Genomic DNA, 25618 nt, shown 5'->3' on the forward strand with positions numbered 1-25618 from the left:
CCAGGGCGGCGGGGGAGCGCCGAGAATGTCACGTGCGCGGGGCGGGGCCTGCGCGGAGGGGCGGGGCCTGGGGCGGCGGGGGGGGGGGTCCCGAGGGCAGCCCACGCGGGACGGCGGTGCGGCTCCCAGCGGCGCCCGCGCCCCACCGCGCCCCTCGCGAGCAGCCGGGCCCAGAGCCCCAAACGCAGGGAGAGGCTCCTCCCCGGGAACTTGTAAATTAAGTGTAAGAGACTAATTATTGGTTGAAAACAGTGAAAATGATAACAATACAGGGCAGCCCGGGTGGCGCAGCGGTTCAGCGCCGCCTGCAGCCCAGGGCGTGACCCCGGGGTCCCGGGATCGAGTCCCGCGTCGGGCTCCCGGTGCATGGAGCCTGCTGCTCCCTCTGCCTGTGTCTCTGCCTCTCTCTCTTTCTCTCTCTGGGTCTCTTATGGGTGAATAAACAAAACTTTAAAAATAACGATAATACATTATACAGTTTTGCGATAAACAGCAGTAAAACGTACCCAAAGATAGAGACGGGGGGGGGGGGGAGTGGAAGTAGGTGGAAGATAGAGGCCCCTACAGAAACCCCGCGGACCGAGCCCCTGGCCACAGCCCCTCCCGGAGCACAGACGCCCCTCAAGGGACCCTGTGGGCCTGCAGGGAGCAGGGGACCCTCCGCTGCCCCCACGGTCAGTGCCTCATTCCCTGGGAGTGGGGCCTGTCATTAGGGCCCCGGGCAGGGTCTCACTCACCTCGCTCGGCCCGGCCCGCAGCCCCAGACTCAACCCTGCTGCCAGAGGCCGCCCGGCTGGCTGTGGCTGCTCCAGGCAGGCACTCGCAGAGACCCTGCCCTTCCCTTGGGCTGGGGCCCCCTGCGGTCCACACCTCCCTCCGTGTCCTTCTGTGACCGGCAGCAGGCGGCTGGGCAGGGGGCTGGTGGCCGTGCCCCTCACCGCAGCCTCTGTGACTTAACCCCGGGCGCTCAAAGCTGTACCTCCCTCTGGCATAGGTTGAATGGTGGCCCCCAGACACACTCCCGCCCAGAACCTGTAACTGTGACCCTGTTTGGAGATTCTTTGCAGGTGTAATTAAGGATCCCAAGATGAGATCACCCTGGATTTAGGGTGGGCCTGAAGTCCATGACGAGTGTTGTCCTTGGTGGAGAAGAAAAGGCGAGATGGTAGAGGGGATGGCCACCTGAGGGGAAGGCTGACGCTGCTGCCCTGCAGCCACAGCCAGCACATGCTGAGCACGGCCGTCGCCCCCAGGAGCTGGAGGGGGTTCCCCTCGGGGCCCCCAGGCTGTGGGGACACGGGTGTCCCTTGTTGAGCCATCTGCTTGCGGCAACCCCAGGACACCAGCACGGCCCACTGGTAGCTCACAAGCCTTCAGGCCAAGATGGGAGCAGCGGCTCGAAATGAGGGCCAGGCTCCTCACTGACTCCCTCTCCTAATGGGGCGGGGGAACGTTCTTACCTCTGGGACGCACACCGGGGCTGGACGGAGATGGAGGACATAGGGAAGAGGTGTGTTGCTTCCCAAAGCCCAGCTCTCTGTCTCTGGGAGGAAAATGACATCTAATGTTTTAACAACACAGGCCACAGAAATGCTTCACGGAGCCTCAGGATACCCTGTGTGTCCCTGTGAGCCGAGGAGGGTCTCCATGGTGGGGGGGAGGGTACTCTGCGAGGTGTCTGGGGCTATGATGGGTTATCAAGGGTTTTCCAAAATGGGTGGAAATGCTGCGCAAAGCCGCCTGTGGGGAAGCAAGCGCGTGCCACCCACAGCACGCGGTGGTGCAGGGGCACGAATGGGACCGACTGAGCCACTAGTGTCTGGGTGATGAGTCTCCAAACAACGTTGAGCATCAGACCCAGGTTGCAGAAGCGCACCTCTGGTGTGAAGCGGTTTACACGAAGCTCAAAACGGCGAACGGGGCACGGCTGTTCGGGGGCAGGTATGCACGGGGATGGTCGCAGAAAGAGGGCAAAGGGTGTGGTGTACACAGAATCGGGGATGGCGGCGCTCCTGGGGGCAAGACCCGGATCGGCCGCAGCCGGGGGCACATGCGGTCGGCTGAGTGATGACGATGTCCGCATCCCCACCCCTGTACCCTGTAAATGTGGCTCCTTCCGGGGCAGAAGAGACTGTCCTGGATTGTCCAGGTGGGCCCTGAAGGTAACGACATTTTAAGGAGTGTCACGGTCACCGCAGAGGCAGAGATTGGGGACAGCCAGGAGCCAGGGAGCTGGAGCAGCCCTGAACTGTCCCCAGGAGCTTCCAGAAGGAACCAGGCCTGGCTGGCGGGCAGCACAGGTGCCTCAGCAGAGCAGCCGTGGGAGACACGCAGCGTGCGGACGGCTTCGGAGGCAAGGTTCTAAGGCGGCTTCACATGATTTATCTCGCGAGTAAAATGGTTAGAGAGCCTCCCAAAAAGCCGCCACGCATCATCCCCATTTCGGAAGCGGAGTGTGAAGCAGTGGCCCAATTTCGGGGCGGCATCAAGCCCGCAGAGCACGCGGCGGGCGGCCCCGTGAGGCGCTCCCCACAGAGTCGGAGCGGGAAGGCTGCCCGAGAGGCTGGCACTCGGGCCCACACCCACGCCTGACCGCGGCCCCGGAGGGGAGAGCCCGTGGGCCGGGAAGCGGGCAGTGCCCGGGTCGGCCCGTCCTGCGCCGATGCCACCTTGACCTGGGCCCGTTCTCCCACCTTCCAAACACGCGCTCGTCCACAGGCTGCTCATAATCGCCCGGGGTCTGGGGAGCTGAGGGCGCCCCTGCTCCCGGGCTCGGCTCCCTTCCCGCCTTCCCCCTCCTGCCCCAGACACTCGGGTGGCGCGCCGGGCCGCTGCTCGGGTGGGATGGGGCGGGAGGGAGCCGCAGCGAGGAGCACGGTGGGAAGCCGGCCTCGCACGCTCAGCTCAGCGGCCCAGCAGAGCGGGAGCGCCTGAGCAGACCCAGCAGACCCCGCCGCGGGTCGGGCCCCGGAGGAGGGTCGGGGGCGAGGACGCGAGCCCTGCCTAGGACGCGGCTCAGCCCCCGCTCCAGCCGCCCTGGTGCCACCGCGGGTCCGTCCCTGGCAGCCGTGTGCCGCCGTCCCCACCATGTCCCTCCATCTGGCCAACAGCCTCCGGTAGCTCAGGGCAGCGAGCACACCCCCGGCCGGGCGCCAGCCCTCCTGGCTGGGCCCTCCTGTGTCTGCCTCCTGTGTCTGTCCATCTGTCTGTCCATGGGGATCTCCTGCGGCTGGACCGCCTCCCTTGCCCCCCAGCACTTGCCTCGATGAGGAGGCTCTCCGGAGAGGGCAGCTGCTCCACCTGTCACTCCTGGGCAGGCCGATGCCACGGAGCCTCACGTGACCCTTTCCCCCGGGTCAGCGTCCGCTTGCGCAGCCCCTCACCGACCTGAGTTCTCTGTCCCGGAGGCTGCTGCGTGGGGCCGTGACCTTCACAGGGCGACGGAAGATGCACTTGTCCGTGATGTTTTGAATCTAGATGCTTAAAAAGAGAATTACAAACATCTGGGGCACAATCAGATATTCCTGATTCCACTCTGGGTGGGTTTGCCAGCGGGGTGGGCCGGGGAAGACACAGTGTGGGGGGTGGTTTTTCCAGGGTTCACTTTACATATTTCAGTACATTCACCACCAAAACACGCTCGCTTTACTTCCATACCTTCCGTTTGCTAAGAGCACTTTATACTGTGAAGTATGACTTGCAGGAGCATCCTCGGGCCATCCTGGGGCCATCCCGGGCCATCTTGGGGCCATCCTGGCCCATCCCGGGCCATCCTCAGGCCATCCCGGGGCCATCCTGGGGCCATCCTTGGGGCCATCCTGGCCCATCCTGGGCCATCCCGGGGCCATCCTCAGGCCATCCCAGGGCCATCCCGGGGCCATCCTCAGGCCATCCGGGGCCATCCTGGGGCCATCCTCTGGGCCATCCTGTGGGCCATCCTGGACCATCCTGGGGCCATCCTCTGGGCCATCCCGGACTATCCCAGGGCCTTCCTGGGGCCATCCTTGGAGCCATCCCGGGGCCATCCTTGGGGCCATCCCGGGGCCATCCTTGGGGCCATCCTGGGGCCATCCTTGGGGCCATCCCGGGGCCATTCTCAGGGCCATCCCGGGGCCATCCTCAGGCCATCCTCGGGCCATCCTCAGGGCTATCCCAGGGCCATCCCAGGGCCATCCTGGACCATCCCAGGGCCATCCTGGACCATCCCAGGGCCATCCTCGGGCCATCCCACAGCCATCCCGGGGCCATCCTCGGGGCCATCCTCAGGGCTATCCTGGGGCTATCCCAGGCCATCCCGGGGCCATCCTGGGGCCATCCCGGACCATCCCGGGGCCATCCTGGGCCATCCCGGCCCATCCCAGGGCCATCCCGGGGCCAACCTGGGCCATCTTGGGGCCATCCTGGGCCATCCCGGGGCCACGATTACAAAGTGCCCCACCTTGGGAGTGCCGAGCATGGTAGAAATGTACCCTTATCCCTGGGGGCAGGAGCCTGAGATCCAGGTGTGGGCAGAGCCCTGGAGGCTCCTCACTGGCTCGGCCAGCTTCTGGTGTCCCCCTGGGGACCAGTGTGCTCCAGAAACACCGGAAGAGCTCCAGGTCACAGGGGCTTGGGGAACTATAGGATATTCCTTCTAGAACATTACCAGTCATCTTAAGGAGTGGCCTGGAGCCTGGCCCTAGGCCCTCAGCGGCAACCAGCGCTGGCCGGGCTCATTTCTCCTCTCTGGGCCTCACCTGCCCATCTCCAGATAGAGCTGTTGCTTCCAATTCTCAGGCCCCTTAAATATCTAAAAATCTGTATATTGTGTATAGAAACTGAGAACACCTGGGCATCTTCTCATTGATAGTTTTTCTTTTTTTCTTTTTTCTTTTTTTTTTTTTTTTTTTTTTTGATTCCCTGTAGTAACCTCCCGCTGCTGCAGGGAGATAGGGAGATGTCGGGCAGGTACCCCCAGGAAGCTGAGACCCTGCCCGGGTGATCAGTAATATGATCAGAATCAGAAAGGACCAGCTGAGGGATCCCTGGGTGGCGCAGCAGTTTGGCGCCTGCCTTTGGCTCAGGGCGCGATCCTGGAGACCCGGGATCGAATCCCATATCAGGCTCCCGGTGCATGGAGCCTGCTTCTCCTCTGCCTATGTCTCTGCCTCTCTCTCTCTCTCTCTCTGTGACTATCATAAATAAATAAATTTAAAAAAAATTTAAAAAAAAAAAGAAAGGACCAGCTGACGGCCCTACCAAGAAACAGGTACGCATTTTATTGTCGAGAAACATTTTCTTCACTAACAGGGCGCACTGCATTCCTTACCGAAACGGCCCAAACGGTAGTTTCCTTGCCGATCTGGATGCATTGTGACTACGTGTGGCTGCTCGACGCAACTAGAGATATCTTTGGCATTTTCTTCCCTTAGCTTCATAACCTATGGAACGTCTTGTACAAAAAAATGTAGATTTACAGAAAAATATGCATATAAATCACTTATTGATCCCCAAACATGGTAAATAACATAGCAAAAACTGTATCAAATCCGTGTCAGACCCAAGCTGGACAGAACGGCCGAGCGTGATCTCCGACTCCCACCTCGCCCGTCAACAAGCACGTGGGTGCGAACTGCAGGTTCATAAAGGGCCCTCGTGAGGTCGTTGGGTCGAGGGTCATCTCTCTCTCCCGCTGCTTTCCACAGTCGCTGCACCTCACAGTCACTGCGTGAGCCGCCGCACCCCCAAAGCAGGTCTACGAGGGAGGCCACGCCGGTGTCGTCGAGAGCCAAGCCCCCGGACAAACACGCGTGGCAAACGAGAGCTTCGTGCTCGTCCGCGGAGAAGCATCGGAGTCAAGCTGTGTCCTCAGCGCTCGGAGCGGCTGGGTCGCAGGAGCGATCGGCAGGTGCGTTCCCGGCCCTGGAGCGGGCTCCCGCCACCCTGTCCCTGTCCCTGTCCCTCGCGGGACTGCCCAGCCTCTCCTGGAGGCCCGTCCGTGCTCCTGCTTCAGGAGACCTTACAGCTGTTCCTGGGGCAGCGCTTGGGCGGGCTCTGCGGCGGCCGGGCGGCCTTCACCTTGCGGAGGCCGTTCCTCTTGTGCGTGGAGCTGGCGGTGAGGGAGTAGGAGCGGCCGTGCATCATCCTGGCGTTGAGGCCGCTGGCCATGGAGAAGGATTTGAGGTGGCCCCTCAGGGCCATGGGCAGTGGGAGCTTGTCTACCAGGTGCACAGGTGTGCAGGACACCACCGCTCGGCAGCACAGGTCCTGCAGGCTCAGCACTTGGGGAAGGAAAGGAAACCGAGTTTAGTTCACGTGCCCGACACAGAGTGACGCCAGGGCGGACCCACCACCTCACGGCCTCCCTGCTGCACGCCTCGGGCCAGACTCTCTGCTCGCTGTGCCCGCTCCTGGCCCTCGGGACACGGCCACCGGCCACACGGCCACCGGGCCTCAGTCGCCTTGGACTGGAGACCCGGCTGCCCTCCCTCCAGGCCCCAAGGTGGGCAGACCCGGAGGGGAGACGGCGGCCGCTGAGGTCCTCCCCCAGGACTCGCCTGACCGCGGCGTGGGGTGAGAGATCCAGGGTGTCAGGGGTGACCGCCCTCCCACGTGTGACCAGCTGTACAGGGGCGGGTTTGAGAGCACGCCTTGGAGCCAATGCTTGGCTCTCATCTCCACCATTCCTCGTGGGTCAGGCCCCCCGGGATGGGGATGGGGGGCCTCCTGGCACAGCCGCCACCTCCTAGACCCGAAGGTCAGGCCCGGGGGGCCCAGCAGGAGCTCTCTCGGCACCGTGGCTCTCAGCTGGGGGTGGTTTCGACTCCGCGGGACACTGGGTGTCCATCCACAGCTGGAGGCGAGGTGCACATACTGACGCCCCGGGAAACCTCCCGTCCAAGCTGGAGGCAGGGCTGCGGCCGAGAATCCCTGATTAAAAGAATCGGATTTTGCTCCCTCAACCCCGTGCTGCCCCACTCCACGACTAGATTGTCTTTCCTTCCTGTGACAGCCGCCTGCTGACGGGGGCGTCAGAGGAAATCCGCGGCGGCTGTCCCAGCGGGGTCCCCGCAAGGTGGACGGAGTCGGCACAGGCGTTCGGGTGGATTGACACCGAGGCTCTGAGCAGTTTCCGGCCTCAGGTTAGAGACTGCCAACAGCGCTCGATGCTCCTCTCAAGCTCCCTCCCCTCTTTGCAAACAAAATGAGTTAAAGTGAGTCATTCCCGACGCGGTGCTCTTCCCAGAACCGTGGGCGCAGGGCGCCTGCCCAGCGCCTGTGCACACGCGCCTCTGCCTCTGCACCCACACAGAAATGCCTCTCCTGAACTTTCCGACAGAAACGTTCTAGTGATTTCTCTCAGATTAAATGCATTTACTCCGAGGGTGGATGCGGGTGGGAGGCGGCCCGGGGCGGGAGGAGGTGCCTACCCTTGCTGGGCCTCCAGAGCCGGTCCATCCCGTGCCGCAGCAGCACGGTCCTGGCCAGCTCCGTAAACGACTCCGTGATGTTGAAGTTGCACAGGGGGCTGACCTCGAAGAACGTGACGCCCAGGCGCTCCGCATAGGCCTGGGCCTGCTCCGTGGGGACCTGCCGCTTGAAGGCCAGGTGCAGCCGGTTCCCCACCAGGATTTTAGGGACCCCGGGGGCATGCTGCAGGGCGAGAGAGAGGCAAGCGGGTTACCTGCACCAGATCTGGTGCTGGCTGGCACCGCTGGGCGCACAGGCAAATGCACAGTCCCGGACTCGTGCCCACCCAGAACCGTGGACCGTGTCCTAGCAGAGGCTGCAGGGGGCGGGAAGGACCCTCCCCTGGGGCCTTGGGAGGGAGCCGGCCCTGCCGACGCTGGATTTTGGACTTCTGGCCTCCAAACTGCGAGACAATAGATTCCTGTTGTTTCCGGCAATGTGTGTGGGCAGGCGGCGGGACAGCCGTGCCACGAGGCGGTTCTGACCCCTCCGTGTCCACACTGGCCATCCGGCGGTCCGGGGAGCGTCCGCACTGTGGGCCGGGTGGGTCCCCACATGAGGGCCCATGCTGTTCTGGGAGGTGACTGCCTGCATGCTGCCGGAGCCTCGTGTCTGGGCCACGTACCCGCCCCCCACGCGCCCATGCGGACGGCACCTGCCACACCGGGTCCTACCTCGTCGATCTCCTTGATCCACCGGTCGATGCCGTCAAAGGACCAGCGGTTGGCGATGTCATAGACCAGGATCACACCCTGCAGGGAGAGGCACCGGGCTCACCTGTGGGACAGGCGGGCACAGCTCGGGGCCGCGCCAGCCGGGCAGCAGGCAACTCGGTCACGGGCTCACAACCAGCTCAACTACCAGTTATTTTAACAGAAAACCTATTATTCTTACTTATCTACCAAGTAGAGCAGCTAAATAGTTATTCCTGGTGGTATTTCAGGAGCTCATCAATGAACCCCCAAATGTCCAGGTGAGGTGGGCACGGGCACCGCATCCCCCACATCCAGCAGCCGCTCTAGGGACGCGGCATGTGGGGGACTGCAGGGCCACCCCCTGGACGGAGCGCTCCCCTGAGCGTGCACACGCGCCCACGCACGGCCGCAGGACACGCAGGCACCACCGCGCGCCTCTGGGCTGAAGAAGGGCCTCTTGCAGCCCTTGCACCTGTCCCCAGGCCAGCGCCGCCCTGCCCTCCAGGCGCCCACTAGAGAGCCGCGCGGGGTCATTACACGGTGAGGCCGACCTCCCAGCTCGGGGGTGTTACCTGTGCGCCCCGGGAGTAGGAGCGGAATATGGTACAAAATCTTCCTTGCCCGGAGGTGTCCCTGCAAAAGACGGTGGAGGCCAGTGAGAGGAAATCACGGCTGCCCCGGAGCCGAGCAAACGTGCTGCACGGGGACGCGGGGACGAGGGTGGGCTGCGGCTCCAGGCGTATCCTCAGTATGAACGGCTCCCCCCACCCCCGCCCCGGCAGTGGTGACCCGGGCCTGCCTTCTGAGTCCTCGAGGAACCGAGGGAGGGGGGGCTGGGCCCGGGGTTCTGCAGGGCCCGCACCGGAGGAGCTCCGGGGGTGAGGAGCCATCGAGGGCAAGGAGGCAGGCCTGGGACGCCAACCACTGGCTTTGCAGGGAGACCGGGGCTCTCGCCAGGTGGGAACACCCACCGCACATGAGGGTGAACCCGGGGGGCCGGAGCAGCCGAGGGGGCGCACATGCCGCCGTTGACCGAGAGGGTGGGCCCTGCTAGGACACGCCGCTCACGCGAGACAGGGAGTCTGTAGGAAGGTCTAGTGGGCGCTTGGGGGTGGCGTGCGGGAGGGACGGGCTGAGAGTGGGGCCTGATGGTCTCCCGGGAGAGAGAAGCCCTGGCCCCGCAGGCCTCAGGCCTGGACGGGGGTGGCGGGTGGCGGACACAGCAGGCAGGGGTCGGGCGACAAGAGGCGAGGGCAGGACACCTGGACCTTGTAGACCCACGGCAGCGGGGAGCCCAGAGGACACCAGGCAGGGCTGTACCCACAACCCCGAACATCCTGGGGGACTGGGCAGCAGGAAGGGGCCGGGTGCTGATCCCCCCAGGCAGGGGCACCTGCAGATGGCAGCAGAGGGGCGTCCAGCTCATGGGGCTTGGGCATGTCCAGGCACAGAAAGCCATGCAGGTGGGCAAGGGGCAGGGGTAACATGGGGACAGTCGTCAGGCAGGTTGCAGGGGGTTGGCCAACCCAGTGGTCCGTCAAAGCAGGAAAGCCCGATTCTCCCCCCAACCCGGAGCTGGAGGGGCAGAGGCCGGGGGTGACCCAGACCTCAGAGCCGGGGCTGCCAGGGGGGCGGGGGGTGGAGATAGAGGCCAGTCCAGACCCGGGCGAGGGCGACTTACTCCCAACCTCCTACACCTGCCGAGGTCTGTCCCTGTCACATGCATGGCCCCTCCTGGTACCGGGGAGGCCTGGGTCTGCCGGGACCGGGGGCCTCGACTCACCAGAGCTGCAGCTTCACCCTCCGGCCGTCCAGCAGGATGGTGGTGGTCTTGTAGTCGATGCCTGTGGGGGGGCGGGGCAGCTTAGTGCAGCTGGCCTCGAGGTCACTCTCAAGCCCATGCACCGGAGAAGAGAACCCTCCTGGGGGACAGAAAGGACTTCCCACCCGGCACAGTCAGTTTTCGAGGTGGATCAGTTTTCTTGGGTCTCCTGGACTCGCTCGGCCCTGCCCCCCCGCCCCCTCTGTGGGGCCTCCGGCCTTCCCGTCCCTCGCGGCCCGACCCGCTGCCCGATGCATGCGCAGCACAGCCAGGGGACCGGGTCGGGGACTCTGGTCCAGAACCGATCGGCCCCGGGTGGGGGGGGTGCTGACTCGCCCCTGGCCTCCGTGACCCCACCTCCCGTCCTGGGGCTACTCCCCTAAGCTGCACTCCCAGGCTAAACCCAGATCGCGTCCCCAGGTTATAACGTGTCGTGTGGGAAATGAGATACGAAGAGTTACTGCAACTGTGTAAAGAGAAACCCCACGTGTATTTGTGCGTGTGCGTGCAGGGGGGCGGGGGGGGGGCGGGAGGCGGGCGACACCAAGGAGCAGCCCACGTCCACCCGGAAGTTTCTGGCGTGTGTTTATGTTTGTTTACCCCAATCTTTCCCTGTTGCCAAGTTTCTTCAAGGAGCATGTGTTTTTCTTCTAAAATGAGAAAAAGCAGGATGCCTGGCCCAGGGCGTGATCCTCGACACGCTTCGGCGCCCCCACAAAGCCCCAAGAAAGAACAGCACATCCATGAACCGTCCTGTGTTTCAAGTAGGTTGAGCGCAGGACACGGGGTGGGGGTCTCAGCCTCCGGCCCAGGGCGAGACCCCGGGGTCCCGGGATCGAGTCCTGAGTCCGGCTCCCCACAGGGAGCCTGCTGCTCCCTCTGCCTGTGTCTCTGCCTCTCTCTGTGTCTCTCAGGAATAAATAAATAAAATATTTTTTTAAAATAACAAAGGCTGAGCACATCCCTGGGTGTGCATGGTGGAAGGTGACACGGGGCTGGCTTTGCATCCTGAGGGGGCAGTGCCCAGAGTCGGGGCGGAGCACGGACATCCCGGGCTGGCAGCTTCAGGCTCCGAGAGATGACCCTTTGGAGCGACACCAAGGTCCACAGCCCCTCAAGGTCCCGCCGAGGCATCCGAGGGGCAACCGCCAACGCCCGCCGTCTTGCTTTCGCAGTGTTGGCGCTGTGCACACGTGACGGACGTGCGGCACACATGTAAGCGAGCACGAGGCGCTCGCCTGTCATAGGGTCCGCGCACACGCAGGCATTAAGCAGACCGTGTGCTAAAGAGAGGGTACGGCCGCATGATACACACACAGGAAGCGCCCATCGAACGTGTAGAAGCAGTCAAAAACCCACCCGGAGACCAACTTCAGAGTGAATTTTGGAAATGTTTCCTTCCCGCCCCGGAATGCCCACGGCCGTGCCCCCGCGTGCAGCAGCGAGCAGGCGCCCACGGAGCCGGGCTTTGGCGGGGGGCTCTTGGCGCTCACGGGCTGCAGAGCCGCTCCGTCTTTGACCTGGGAGGTGCACCCACTGTTTGGATTGGGTTGGCTCCTTTGACTCACAAAACGTCCTCATGTACTTATTTTTTAGGTCCACAATAAAAAAAATAAGTTTTCAAAAATTTAAAAGAATTTTAAAGGGTTAGGCTTTTTTCCCCCATTTTGTTTTGTTTTATGTTAAGTAATCTCTCCACCCAACATGGAGCTTGAACTCACCACCCTTAGATCAAGAGTTGCATGCACAACCAACCGAGCCAGCCAGGCCGTCCCAAGCACCCTTGTGTTTTTAAAACTGTTCCTTTTTTTTAAATATTTTATTTATTTATTCATGAGAGACACTGAGAGAGGCAGAGACACAGGCAGAGGGAGGAGCAGGCTCTGTGCAGGGAGCCCGCCACGGGACTCGATCCCGGGTCTCCGGGATCATGCCCTGGGCTGAAGGCGGCGCTAAACCACCGAGCCACCCAGGGATCCCCCTGTGCTTGGTTTTTGGTTACAGCCGTCATAGATGCACATGGGATCAAGTGTCAGAGACTTAACGTGGAAAACGACAGGTCCCGGTCCACAGTCCACCACTTTTCTGTATTTCTTCTGCTATGTATCTCCAAATTTGCAAACAACATACTTGCATTCCTACTTCCTGACTTTTCAGGTTTAGGCGTTAATCCAATTCCCACGGTGGAAGGTGAAGATGTAGGTCTCTTTCATTGACTTACTCCACATACTTCTCTCTCCCTTACACACACACACACACATGCAGTATAGTTATTTGCATTTTAGCTAGATCAATGTCCAATTTTACATCAATATGACCAAGTAAACAGTATCTGTGGCTGGACCACGTGGTATCCTGTGTTCATATGTCCTTCACATACAACTTTTTGTTTTTACTAGAATTATAAATTGCCTTTTTGTTTACTTGCTTAGTTTTCTCTGCATTTAGCACTAATGCATCCCTAAAAGTTCTTCCAGTTTTCTTTAAAAAAAAAAAAAAGATTTTACTTATTCGTGAGAGACACACACACAGAGAGAGGCAGAGACACAGGCAGAGGAAGAAGCAGGCTCCATGCAGGGAGCCCAATGTGGGACTCGATCCCCGGTCTCCAGGATCACATCCTGAGCTGAAGGTAGATGCTTAACCACTGAGCCACCCAGGTGTCCCGCTGGGGTTTTGTTAATAAGATGTTGGGCCGGGATCCCTGGGTGGCGCAGCGGTTTGGCGCCTGCCTTTGGCCCGGGGTGCAATCCTGGAGACCCGGGATCGAATCCCACGTCGGGCTCCCGGTGCATGGAGCCTGCTTCTCCCTCTGCCTGTGTCTCTGCATCTCTCTCTCTCTCTCTGTAACTATCATAAATAAATAAAAAAAAATAAAAAAAAAAATAAAAAAAATAAGATGTTGGGCCTCCTGAACCTACTCCACGATTTTCTTAGTTGTCTCTTATTTTGCTTCTCTCTCTTTTTTTCAACATTCTGGAAAATGGTCTCAATGTTCTCTTTTATCCTTCCTCTGAAATTTTTATTCCTTCCATTACATTTTCAATTTCCAAGATCTTTATTGTTTTTGGATTGCTCCCTTTTGAGGTTCTGCTTCTGGCCATGGCTGCACAGCTCCTACCAGACTGCCTTCTGCAGACAACAACTCTCAATGATAGGACGATATATAGAAACCAGTGACTGACCCTAGAACACCAAAGAGGGACCGGCTTTCACCACTTTCCCCACTTTGGTGTCATATCTTGCAGCAATCATACAGTTCAGGGCTCACCAGGTGGAAGATGAGCCGGGAAGTAAGATAACACAGATGGGGAGAGAGCAGTAGAGCATCCTGAAAGGCTCAGGCACCAGGACCCAGCCTAGCCTCAAAGGAGGCCTGCCCTTCAGCTACCAGGCAGGCCAGGCCATAAACTCCTCTTCACTTAAGCTGCTTGGAGCTGACTTTTTTTTTTTTTTAATTCAAGTTAGTACATACAGCATAGTATTGGTTTCAGAAATAGAATTCAGTGATTCCACAAGTGACTCCACCCAGTGACCCCATCCTCCCACCGCCCCCCCTCTAGCAACCCTCCGTTTGTTCTCTATAGTTAAGAATCTCTTATGGTTTGCCTCTCTCTCTGTTTTTATCTTTTTTTTTTTTCCTTCCCTTCCCTGATGTTTATCTGTTTTGTTTCTTAAATTCCACATGAGTGAGATCATAGGAATTTGTCTTTCTCTGACTTACTCAGTCAGCATAATACCCTTCAGTTCCATCCACGTTGTTGCAAATGACAAGATTTCATTCTTTTGATGGCTGAGTAATACTCCATTGTATACACACCAATCTTCTTTATCCATTCATCTGTGGATGAACATCTGGGCTCTTTCCATAATTTAGCTATTGTTGATAATGCTGCCATAAACATTGGGGTGCGTGTGCCCCTTCAAATAACTATTTTTGTATCTTTTGGGATAAATCCCCAGTAGTGCAATCACTGGGTCGTAGGGTAGCCCTATTTTTTAACTTCCTGAACCTTCCACACTGTTTTCCAGAGCGGCTGCACCAGTTCACGTTCCCACCAACAGGGCAAGAGGGCTCCCCCTTCTCCGCATCCTCGCCAACATCTCTGGTTTCCTGACTTGTTCATTTTTGCCATTCTGACTGCTGTGAGGTGGGATCTCGTTGTGGTTTTGATTTGTACTTCCCCGATGCCGAGTGACGCTGAGCATTTTTTCAAGTGTCCGTTGGCCGTTTGTATGGACGTTTCTTTGGAGAAATATCTGTTCATGTTTTCTGCCCATTTTTAACTGGATTATTTATTTTGGGGTGTTAATTTTGATGAATTCTTTTTTTTAATTTTTTTGAATTATTTATTTATTTATGATAGTCACACAGAGAGAGAGAGAGAGAGAGAGAAGAGAGAGGCAGAGACACAGGCAGAGGGAGAAGCAGGCTCCATGCACCGGGAGCCCGACGTGGGATTCGATCCCGGGTCTCCAGGATCGCGCCCTGGGCCAAAGGCAGGCGCCAAACCGCTGCGCCACCCAGGGATCCCTGATGAATTCTTTATAGATTCTGGATACTAGTCCTTTATCCGATATGTTGCAAACATCTTCTCCCATTCTGTAGGGTATCTTTTAGTTTTGTTGATTGTTTCCTTCACTGTGCAGAAGCTTTTTATTTTGATGAAGTCCTAATAGTTCATGTTTGCTTTTGCTTCCCTTGCCCCTGGAGACGCGTCTAGCAAGTTGTTGTGGCCGAGGTCAGGGAGGCGGCTGCCTGTGTTCTCCTCTAGGATTTGGATGGTTTCCTGCCTCACATTTAGGTCTTTAATTATCATTTTGAATTTGTTTTTGTGTCTGGTGCAAGAAAGTGGCCAGTTTTGTTCTCCTGCATATGATTATCCAATTTTCCCAACACCATCTGTTGCAGAGACTGTCTTTTTTCCAGTGAATATTCTTTCCTTTGTCGAAGATGAGTTGACTGTAGAGTTGAGGGTCCTTTTCTGGGTTCTCTGCCCTGTTCCATCGATCGGGGTGTCTGTTTTTGTGCCAGGACCGTACTGTCTTGTGGAGCTGACTTTTTGTTTGCACCAAAAATGTCCAGTCCGATAGAAAACCCACAAAGCACAGTGAGTGGAGAGAGGAACAGAAAATGTCCGACATACAAATCCTGGAAAAAGCTATAAAAGATAATGGGTTGGGATCCCTGGGTGGTGCAGCAGTTTGGCGCCTGCCTTTGGCCCAGGGCGCGATCCTGGAGACCCGGGATCGAATCCCATGTTGGGCTCCCGGTGCATGGGGCCTGCTTCTCCCTCTGCCTGTGTCTCTGCCTCTCTCTCTCTCTCTCTCTGTGACTATCATGAATAAATAAATAAAATCTTAAAAAAAAAAAGATAATGGGTTAACATCTTCCCAGAACAACGTACGCTGACCCGTGTCTCAGACTTTCACTAGCAGTGAACAAGAACTTAAAAGGGAACCCAGCTCCACATTAGCCCATGTGACTGACCCTGAACTCAGTGACTCAGGTGCCAGCTCCCAACAGAACGGCCCTGCTGAATAACCTGCCCCTCTGCTAGGCTCACCCTCACCCCTGACCCCGGCCCCTGACCCCAGGAACACTGACCTAGTGGTTTTCTCTGGAGCCACGAGTCCCCACCTTCTCCAGGTCTCTCTGCCAGGCTGCACGGCGCGCCCCACAGGCAGCACCTCCCAGAGTGGAGACTTGGGGATGGGGTGGGTGGCACAAGAGGGGTGGGAGATACAGCTTGAGAAAGCGCTGCTTCCCCCTGTGATGTGTGCCTTGGTTTCTCCCGATGGGGAAGGTGGGAGTGGAGACGGCCACGGCTGCTGGGCCACGTAGGTTCCCAGCTGCAAACGCCCCACACGGAGGAGCTCAGTGGGGCCGGGGATCAAATCCCAGTCCTGACAGGCAGCGGTTTGCTGGTGCTCCCCCGTGCCTCAGTTTCCCCTACCACCTGCTAGAGCGCACGTGCCACGGCTACATTACAGCCTGCGTGCCTACCCCGGCAGCGGCCTCACCTCAGCCAAAGCTTCACCCTTCCCGAAGGTCCGGGTCTCCGCCGCCAACCCCCCTCCGTGGCCAGAGTCTCCTGCCCCCACAAGCTCGCATCCTGGACCTTTCCCTTTCATCCCTGCCCTGGGTCCTGTTCTCTCTGACTTCCGTGTTCGCTCTCCTCCTACTTCTCCTAGCTCCCCCTCCCCGACTGTGGCTGCCTCCACACCTGGACATTGGCATTGTCACGGAGGGGATCGGGACTCATGTTCGCCGCACTCCACGGGTTCCCTGAAAACTCTGTCCATCAGAATGAAATAAAAACACGCAAAACCTTCTAGAACAAAGCCTGTTGGAACGCTCATTGAGTGAGTCAGAATAACGCAGAGGAGAGATATAATTTTAGCCTTCTTTAAAAAAAAAAAAAAAAAAGGAAGCGTCAAATGCCAAGCCATTCACTCCACTTTTAGCTCCGCATGATGAATAAATAATTTAGTTCAGCTCATGCACCACCTGCTTACTTCTATTTTAGTGAGTGAGCAGGCGTTAAATGTGTGCCGTCACGTAGCAGAATTCTCTTCTGGTGTAAATATTGGTTAAATATCACTTACAAACATGTTCATCTTTGAGTAGCTGACTCTGGAGACGTGTGTCTGATGCTGAATGAAAACATCAGAAAGCAGAGCAGGGCCTGCCGGAGGCGGGGAGGGGGCTTCCCTGGGGGGGGGGCACGCACTCTGGGGCGGGGGTGGCTGCGCCAGGCTGTGGGCGAGCCAAGCGCCACTTGCTCGCTCACTTTAAGATCGTTCCCTTTGGGGCCCGGCCTGGCTCAGCCAGAGGAGCGGCCGACCCTTGATCTCGGGGTCGTGAGTTTGAGCCCCGCTTTGGTCGTAGACGTCACTTAAAAATCTTGAAACAGGGGATCCCTGGGTGGCGCAGCGGTTTAGCACCTCCTTTGGCCCAGGGCGCGATCCTGGGGACCCGGGATCGAATCCCACGTCGGGCTCCCGGTGCATGGAGCCTGCTTCTCCCTCTGCCTGTGTCTCTGCCTCTCTCTCTCTCTCTCTCTCTGTGTGTGTGTGTGTGTGACTATCATACATAAATAAAAATTTTAAAAAAATTAAAAAAATTCTTGAAACACTGAAAATAAATAAAAATACAATTATATGATGTGACCCCCGCCTCAAAGAAGACAAATGCTCACGGTCCTTCCCTGAGCTGGCCGCGCTTGGCTCTTGGGGTCGGAGGGACCTTCTGGAGGGGAAGCCGAGGGCGGGGAGGGTGCGGGGCGGCCCCGAGCACCCGGATGGCTCTGAGAGCAAGTCACATTCTAGTCGGGGACTCGAGGTGCGATCATCGCGTTCACGCAGCAGCAGAGACTGGAGCGAAGGGCCGTCATCTCTCCGCAGATCTCCTTGGGGAAGTACATTCCCTGAATGTTTCTCCTTCCTCGTTTTCCTCTTTGACACAACAAAGCGGTGGCTTCAGCTGCTCCCGGAAGAGGGACGGTCCAGGGGCCTCCGGTCACTCGTCCACACATCTCCCGCCCCTCACGGCCCGGAGCCACTCGCTCCCCACTCGGGAGCTAGGTTTTCCCGCGTGCCCGGCCGGGGTCAGATGCCCGTCACGCTACCGTGGCCCCGGGCGTCCGGTGCTCGGCGCTGGCCAGCTGCATTGGGAGCCCCGGATTCTCACAGCGTGGGGCCCGGCACCCCACGCGCCCCACCACCAGCGACACCCGGAGTAGCCAAGAACGCCTCTGAACCTTTCCTCGGGTGTGGCCAGGAAACAGCCTCTGTCTCCAGAGTCGCAACACGTCCAATTCACAGGGCTGCCCTCACTGTGGCTCGGGGCCGCCCCTCAGCTTGGGGTCCCGGGGGACCTGCACTCAGACCACCGACGGGGCGTGGCAGGCCAGCCCTGCCGGGCCATCCTCCCTGTTCCCTCCCTACTTTGCACGGCCGGGAAGTCTTCACCATCGTCCAGGAAAGAAATGAGGGCAGCAGCATCTTTGATGTTAAAGTGCCCGGTTCTTGACGGTATTGGCCCGTTTGCAGAAAGCCCACGTCAGCCAGGGGCTGCCCTCCCGGCCCGGGGGGCACTGTGCGCCCAGGGCCCCAACGCCTCCTGTCCGGGGCAGTCGGGCCACTTGGTCAGCCGGCAGTGCTGTGCCCTGGCCTGTTCCCACGCACGGGGGCTGCACATGTCTTCAGAAGGAGCCCCGACCTCTGGAGTTGCAGAAGCTGGGGTGACATGACACCTGGGGGGAGATGCCCTCGTCCCTGGGCATGGCCATGCCCGCAGAGTGAGTGGCCCAAAGGCGGACAGTAAACCCGCTCACCTGCCTGCGCTCCTGAGGACGGTTTAGGATGAACCACCCCGCACTCCCCTTCCTCGCTCATGGGGAAGACGTGGGGCCTTACTTCATGGTCAGTCACTGTGGTCCCAGGCACTAAGCATCAGAGGGCGAGGGGCGCCTGTTTGTCACCATGGATAGAGGGAGGGGGTGAGGCGCCCGCCAGGGAGGTGCTGGGCAGTCAACACCGCAGACGACCAGGCACAAGCACACGGGCTGCCCGGGAAAGCCCACCGGAGACGTCTGCGTGGGCGGCGGCAGGGGCCCCTGTCGGGGCGGAGGCTGGCGGAGGCCGGTGGGTCTGCTGAGCAGAGCGCCCAGGGCCCGGAGCAGCCTCCCAGGCTCATGCGGCCGGGTCCTCACAGCCCAGGGGAGCGCTGGGCGCCACAGCAAGCCCCGGTCGCCCCCAGGCTCTCCACACCCACGGGCACATCCTTTGGGCCACGTGTGCCGAAGCCAGGTCGGCGTGGGAAGGAAGGAGGGAGTCCCCGTGCCAGCTCCCGGCAGGCCCCAGCCCGCTGGCCCACCTGCCAGGGGAGGGCCGAGGCGGGGCGCGCGTGGCAGGACACGGAGGCCTTGCAAGGCCTTCCCTCCCTCGTTCAAAGTGCAGGGCGGCAGGCAAGCAGCAGCCGCCGAGGGTTCCAGGAGGGATTCTATTCTCCCTGCAGCCTTGGGGCGGGGGGGCTGCCCACGCCGTGACGTCAGAGGCCTGGCCTCCGGAGGGGATAAGCACCCTCTGCCGTCAGGCCCCCGCCTGTGGTCGTTGGCAGCGGTGGCCCCGGGAGATGGACAGGCGTCCAGCCTGGCCCCACACAGGCGCTCAGGGCCCGGCGCAGACGCCCAGGCTCACGGGGCGGATCCCAGGCCTGGGGGCTCGGGCTTTGCGTCTCCCGACGTCAGGCCAGCACGACGCTACTTAGACCCACACGGCAATGGTCCACCTTCCGGACCGCGCTTCACTCTAGACCTGAAGAAACAGACTTTGCTTCCAAACGAATTTTCTTAGCCGGGAGGTGAATTCAACGTTCTCCACACTCACCACTTTCTTTTCCTCGTTAGGGTTACACCTTTCGGCCTTCTGGATTGGGGTCCACTCGAATTTAATACAGATATTTACGATTCTGGCTCCGTAGATTTTTGTGAGAAACAGAGAAGAGAGAGAGAGAGAGAGAGAGAGAGGCAGAGACCCAGGCAGAGAAGCCTCCCCTGCAGGGAGGTCGATGTGGGATTCGATCCCGGGACCCGGGGTCACGCCCTTGGCTGGAGGCAGACGCTCCACCACTGAGCCTCCCAGGGATCCCTAAATAAATAAAATCTGAAAAAAAAAATCTCTTAGTGGGAGGTAAGTGCACAGCGTGCAATGCCAACGGTGGGCTCCGTGGCCTCCGACACAGCTCGCTGCTTCTCTTCGCCCCAAGGGGCCGGGCGAGGGGTTCGCGGGTGTGAGCAGCAGGCCCAAGGCAGGAGCACGTGGCTGTCACCACACAGCCCCCGTGGCGCCGCAGCCGGGCCACTCCCCGTCCTCCGGAGTCGGTGTCACCCTGGTCTGAGCACAGTCCCCGCTGCAGGGAGGAGGCGCCGCAGGACGCGGGGAGGCGGGGCTGGATGACGGCTTCTAAGGAGCAAATCTGACCCAATGCAGCTTCAACAGCTTCGGACACGCGTTGGCAATCGCGACAGGCGTCAAAGGGCGGCCACGCGGAGGCCATGCCGGTGCGGGTGGCCCGCGGGAGGCAGAGGCAGGAGCTGGCCCGTCCTGAGGAGCGCGCCACACACCACAGAGGATGAGGAATAGAGGCTTCGAGTGTCCTCAGACTCGGAAGTGAAGGCCTTATACATCGTGTTTCGAATCTGGAAGGGGCCGCCCAGGGAAACCGGCAGAGTCGCCGTGAGGTCTGCACACCTGCGTGCGTGCGTCTCCGGGCAGAGCCTGGGCAAAGGCCAAGAGAAGGGCGAAGGCCCCGTGACGAGGTTGCCGAGTGAAAGCAGCCGCGGTCCTCACGGGAGAGAAGCCACTTCTCTGGGCCGCTTCTGAACCACAGGGCCCAGCCTCAGCAGCCACCGCCCGCGCTCACGGCGCTGTGCGATCTGGGCCCGTGACTCGCCCTCTCGGGGCCTAACGCCGTGACCTACCTCGGGATGATCCCTGTCCCGTCTGGGCCAGGGGAGGGCGCGCGGCAGTATTATTAGCTGTTAGCAGGAACCGAACAGAGACAGAAAGATGGGATTTTCCTGCTGGCAGAAGGAAGCTGGCGGAGCGGCGGGAGAAAGTCGTCAGAAAACACCCAGTTTCCATGGGAAAAAGGCTGGGAGGAAAGAGGGTGTAGAATTTACTGTCCGTTCCAGCTCCTTCCTTCTCCCAACGTAGAGACTCGGCAGTCAGAGAAGGGAAGGCAACGCGGTGCTGGAAGCAGGGCCGGCTGGAGCCCAGGGGCCTCACTGCCCGTGAGACCAGCCCGGTGGGGCCGCGACCTCACGGTGACTTCACTGTCCCCACGGGGCTGGGCCGTGCAGGCCTCTCCCCCAGCACCTCCACCCAGAGAAGGCGCTGGCCGGGCACCCATCCTGCGGGCCCCCGCGCAGGGGCTCGGGCCTCGGCTACTCTGGGGGTACCACACTGCAGCAGGTCTTCACAGGAAAGACAGACCCGGAGGGCCCAGCGTAGAAGGAGACGGACCCAAGGAACAAAGGACAGTCACCCCGATTACTTCATGCGGTGGAACAATGCAGCAGAAACCGTAAGCCGGTAAAATAAGAGATTTTTAAATGAAATTAATCATTTAAATAAAAACAATTTATTTAAAGATTTTATTTATTTATTCATGAGAGACACAGGGAGAGAGGCAGAGTCACAGGCAGAGGGAGAAGCAGGCTCCCTGTGGGGAGCCCGAAGCGGGACTCGATCCCGGAACCCTGAGGTCACGCCCCGGGCTGAAGGCGGCGCTAAACCACTGAGCCACCCGGGCTGCCCAAAAAATTTAAATGAAAATTGTGCAAGTAAGGAAAAAAAACTGCAGACCGAAACGACCGCACCACTAAACTAATAAAAAAAAAAGTTAGAAACGTCTAGAAACAGTTTACTAAAGTGAAAGTTACCAACCAATAGGAAAGGCTTGAGATGCCCACAGAGATCCAGAAGGGAGAGGCAGAAGGTCCGGGCCTCAGAGGGAAGCGGAGGCATGTGGAACGCGACTGAAACCCAGCCGGAGGGTAGCGGGTGGAGCAGGTGGCCTCACCGCCCGGGGGGTACCCACGCTGTGACCCTCACAAGCCGCGGGTCCCCGGGGCTACACGGCCAAGGAGGAACCATGTGTGCTGACCCGGTGACCGTCACCCACGGAGGTCGTCCTGCACTGTCACGAGGGCGCCTAACAGCAGAGGAGGGAGACCGAGGCAGGTTGGATGGTACAGCGCGGGCACACACTGCCGCTGCAGCAGTGGGAAGGGGCCCAGAGCCGGGGAGTGCAGGAAGGTTCTAGAAGCTGGGCAAGCAAGCAGACTCACGGCTGGCACCTCCAGGAAGGACACAGCCCCAGGCCAGGGACACTCAGATAGTAAATCTGTGTGGGGGCCATTCAGCAGCCTTAAGAGACCTGAAGCACGAACACCAGTCAATGTAACAGTGTTTTAGGGCCACAAAGTCCACTTCCCTGGAGTTAAATATGAAATCCGCAAATTCAGAGAGTGCACAGCGTGCCAGAGGCCCAACACCCAGCGTCCGCCGCTGACACACGCTGACCTCGCCGCTGCGGCTCACCTGGGGCCGAGGGTGGGGAAAGACAGCGAAGGACAGACACGGTGGCCTGAGGACACCTTCCACCCTCTGACCCCACCCGCATACTCTCCACGGACCAACACAGCAGACGGATCTCCTCAAACATGACAATGCTCAGGAAATACGCCCCTTTCCTGGAAAATGGCTGGAAATGAAATGTAGCTAATTAGAGGGAGAGCAAAACGCAGAGGTCCCAGACCCCGCGGCGGGAAAGGATTCCTATCGCTCGCTCGGAAGCCCCCGAAACACCTGATGCCCAGGGCCTGCGGCAGGTAGGCCCAGAATGGGACCAGGGGGAGTGAGAGCCATGGGGGTGGGCGGGGGCGGGCGGGGGATGGAAGCGCAGGGTGCAAACGTCCTCCCCCTCCCCAAGCCCTCAGCACTGATGCAAAGTAGAACGTGTCCATAATAATAATAATAATAATACTGGGAAAGATTCCAACTTCTTAAAATTTCCTGGAAAGTGTCTTTTTTAACCTAAGTCCTCCCTCAGGGTGGAAGAAAGACCTTTGGGGGAAAGTGCTAATTCGTTGCTTTTACAAACGCTCAGTCTGCAAATAACAAGAAAGAAGGTAATGCAGCAGAGCCACCCAAGCTCTGTTCAAACCACCAGGACACCCACTCTGTCCACACTCCTCCCACCGGCCCACATCGCTCACCCACTAGGGCTCGTGCCCCCAGCCACGCAGTTTTAGGAGCGCCGAGCTCTATGTGCCCGATGTGTCTTCCTTCACCTCTACGAGCTCCTGCACCCACTGAGCCCCAGGCCCTGCGGAGGAAACTGCAGACACAACCCGCTGCCCTCCTGGCCAGCAGGGCCCTGCCACACGGTCACAGGCCAGGGGCCGCTGTTGAGCACTTGACCCGCGATTCATAGGAACCTTTACTTGTGTTTCATTGTAACTACTTTATTTTTTTTTTAAGATTTATTTATGATAGACACACAGAGAGAGAGAGAGGCAGAGACACAGGAGGAGGGAGAAGCAGGCTCCATGCACCGGGAGCCCGACGCGGGACTCGATCCCAGGACTCCAGGATCGCGCCCTGGGCCAAAGGCAGGCGCCAAACCGCTGAGCCACCCAGGGATCCCCCTACTTTAAATTTAAAAATCACATGTGGCTGATGGCACCACCTTGGATGACACAGATCTGGAATTAGAGACGGAATCTGTATTTTCACAAGTGCCCAGGTTGACTCTCACACCCTCAGCCTCAGGAATAGTCCAGGTTCTTGGCATCGGTTCTCCAGAACCTTCCCAACCTCATCCCAACTTTCTCCCCGGCCCAACACCTCCAATCCCACAGGCCCGCCCCAGGCCATTCCACCCGAGCCTCTCCTCCCTGCTCAGAAGCCCCAGGCTCCCCTCTCTGCCAGCTCTGCTGACCACTGTTTCCCTTCATGTCCCTCACCACGCAAGCTTTGCCCTGCACCCCTGCCCCTCTTGCCTCAACTCAAGTTCATTTGCTGCTGAGGTCCTCTGGACCCAGGACGTCCTCCTCTGGACCGTCGCCTCAATTCTACCCTGGTCAGGGCAGGAAGCACACCTCCTGGCTTGAACATCAACAGACCCCTTGCTGGGCCGCCCTCCTCTGCTCCTGGAGACCCCGACTGCAAGCCCAGGAGACAGAGGGTGCAAGACCCATGTTGGAGGTGCGCCTGGAGCCTCTGACACAAGGGCTGACAGGTGATGGAAGGCAGGTGCCCTCTGCAGCCACCCACACCGTCACAGCGGCCTGCCCGGGTGAAGACCTGACTCGGCCCCTGCCCGCTGGTCCAGCTGGATGCCCACCTCACCGGCCTCCCCTCGCCGTCTCTCCCTCCTAAGCCGCACACCGCCTTGGGGCCTCTGACCCTCAGACCCCCAGACCCCAGCTTTGAGGATCCTGCGCCCCCTGTCCTCCCTGAGCCCCGTGGCTTCTCCTCCGCCTGAACCCTCACTCCTTCCCTTTCCGTGGTGCTTCCCTTCCCGCCCTCAGGCCGCATTCCCCAGGGTCATTTGGGCTTCTTGCCCTCCGGGGCCTGTTTGCAGAGGAGGAGCCTCTCCAGGCTGGTTAGTTCTCTTGCTTCCTCTCCCCTGGGCTTCCATCCCTCCCACGCGCAGAGCCTCCACCTGGGAGCCTCGGCCCCGTCCCCTCCCGCCGGCTCCGTTACCCCCACGCATCCTCTGCAAACGGGCTCGCGGCCTCCCGGCGGGGCGCACGCAGCAGCCCCGCTACCTCCTCCCCAAAGCCCACCTGCGTGGTCCGCCCGCCTCCGCCGGGGCGAGGTACCCCAGAGCCCTGCCCGGCCGCTGGCTGCGCGGGGAAGCGGACCTTGGGGAGACGGTAGACCGACGTGCCGCGCTCCCCACGCGCGGACCTGGGGTGCAGCCCGGCCTCCTGCGGAGCGCGCGCCCGACTCAGGCCGAGGGCCGAGAGCCCCGCGCGCCTGGATCCCGGCCCTTCGCGCGCTCCACCGCCTGGCTCTGCGCCCCTGCGCGAGGGCCTCCCCCCGCCGCTGCGCCCCCAGCTCCTCGGCGCGCTCCCCCGTGCCCGGCCCGGCTCCCCGCGCCCGCCGCGCGCTGCCCCGGCCCCTTGCGCTCCGCGGCTCCACGCCCCCCGGCCCCCCGCGCGCTCTCTGGGCCCCGCGGGCTCCCCGCCCGGCCCCGCCCGGCCCCTCCCAGCCCCTCCCAGCCCCTCCCAGCCCGCCGCCAGGACCCCAGCCCCCCCCCCCCGTGCGCTCCCGGTCCCCCCCGTGCGCTCCCGGCAACCCCACCGCGAGCTCCCGGCCCCCCTCGCCCCACCCCGTGCGCTCCCGGCCCCCCTCCGTGCGCTCCCGGCCCCCCTCGCCCCCCCGTGCGCTCCCGGACCCCTCCCTCCCGGCCCCCTCGCCCCCCGGTGCGCTCCCGGACCCTCTCGCCCCCCCCCCCCGTGCGCTGCCGGCCCCCCTCCCTCCCGGCCCCCCCTCCGTGCACTCCCGGCCCCTCTCGCCCCCCTCCGTGCGCTCCCGGCCCCCCCCCCCGTGCGCTCCCGGACCCCCTCCCTCCCGGCCCCCCGGCCGTGCGCTCCCGGCCCTCTCGCCCCCCGGTGCGCTCCCGGACCCCTCCCTCCCGGCCCCCCACGTGCCCTCCCGCCCCGTGCGCTCCCGGTCCCCCATCGCGAGCTCCCCGCCCCCCCCACCGCGATCCCCCCGGGCTCTGCTCCCGGGTCCCGGCCCCGCGCTCACCCGCCGGGTGGCCGTAGGGGGACTCGGCCGCGCCATCCTGCAGGCTCGCCAGGATCTCGCCTTTGCCCACGTCGCTGTCGCCCACCAGCAAGAACTTGAGCAGGAAGTCGTAGGCGCGGACCGGGCTGCCCAGGGCGTTCATCGTGCGGCCGCCGCCGCCTGCGCCCATGCCCGGCCCGCGGGAGGCACCGAGGCCCCGCGGCCCCGCCGTCCGCCGCTGACAGCCCGGAGCCCCGCCCCGCCCGCCCCGCCCGCCCCGCCATTGGCCAGCCGCAGTTGCTAGGGCGGCTGCGCAAGCTCATTGGCTGCGCTGCCCGTC

General features: G+C 60.7%; 1 protein-coding gene across 1 annotated transcript; it reads right to left on the bottom strand.

Moving 5' to 3' along the window:
* Positions 1-5258: 5258 nt before the first annotated feature.
* RAB40B (RAB40B, member RAS oncogene family) lies at positions 5259-25521 on the bottom strand. The gene is made up of 6 exons (XM_055315515.1): positions 25300-25521; positions 9928-9988; positions 8717-8777; positions 8124-8201; positions 7410-7632; positions 5259-6260 (listed from the first exon to the last, which is right to left on the bottom strand). The coding sequence occupies exons 1-6, from the start codon at positions 25466-25468 to the stop codon at positions 5989-5991; spliced, it is 864 nt and encodes a 287-aa protein (XP_055171490.1). The 5' UTR covers positions 25469-25521; the 3' UTR covers positions 5259-5988.
* Positions 25522-25618: the final 97 nt, after the last annotated feature.

The sequence above is a fragment of the Nyctereutes procyonoides genome, unplaced genomic scaffold (assembly GCF_905146905.1).
Source record: "Nyctereutes procyonoides isolate TBG_1078 unplaced genomic scaffold, NYPRO_anot_genome, whole genome shotgun sequence".
Classification (NCBI taxonomy): domain Eukaryota; kingdom Metazoa; phylum Chordata; class Mammalia; order Carnivora; family Canidae; genus Nyctereutes; species Nyctereutes procyonoides.

Excerpts from the sequence above, each read along its gene's own strand:
- RAB40B (XM_055315515.1), bottom strand. The coding sequence starts at position 25,468 with ATGGGCGCAGGCGGCGGCGGCCGCACGATGAACGCCCTGGGCAGCCCG. Across the intron at positions 8,202-8,716 it reads CCTACTCCCGGGGCGCACAG|GGTGTGATCCTGGTCTATGA; the intron begins GTAACACCCCCG and ends CTCTCCCTGCAG. Across the intron at positions 7,633-8,123 it reads GGATCAAGGAGATCGACGAG|CATGCCCCCGGGGTCCCTAA; the intron begins GTAGGACCCGGT and ends CTCGCCCTGCAG.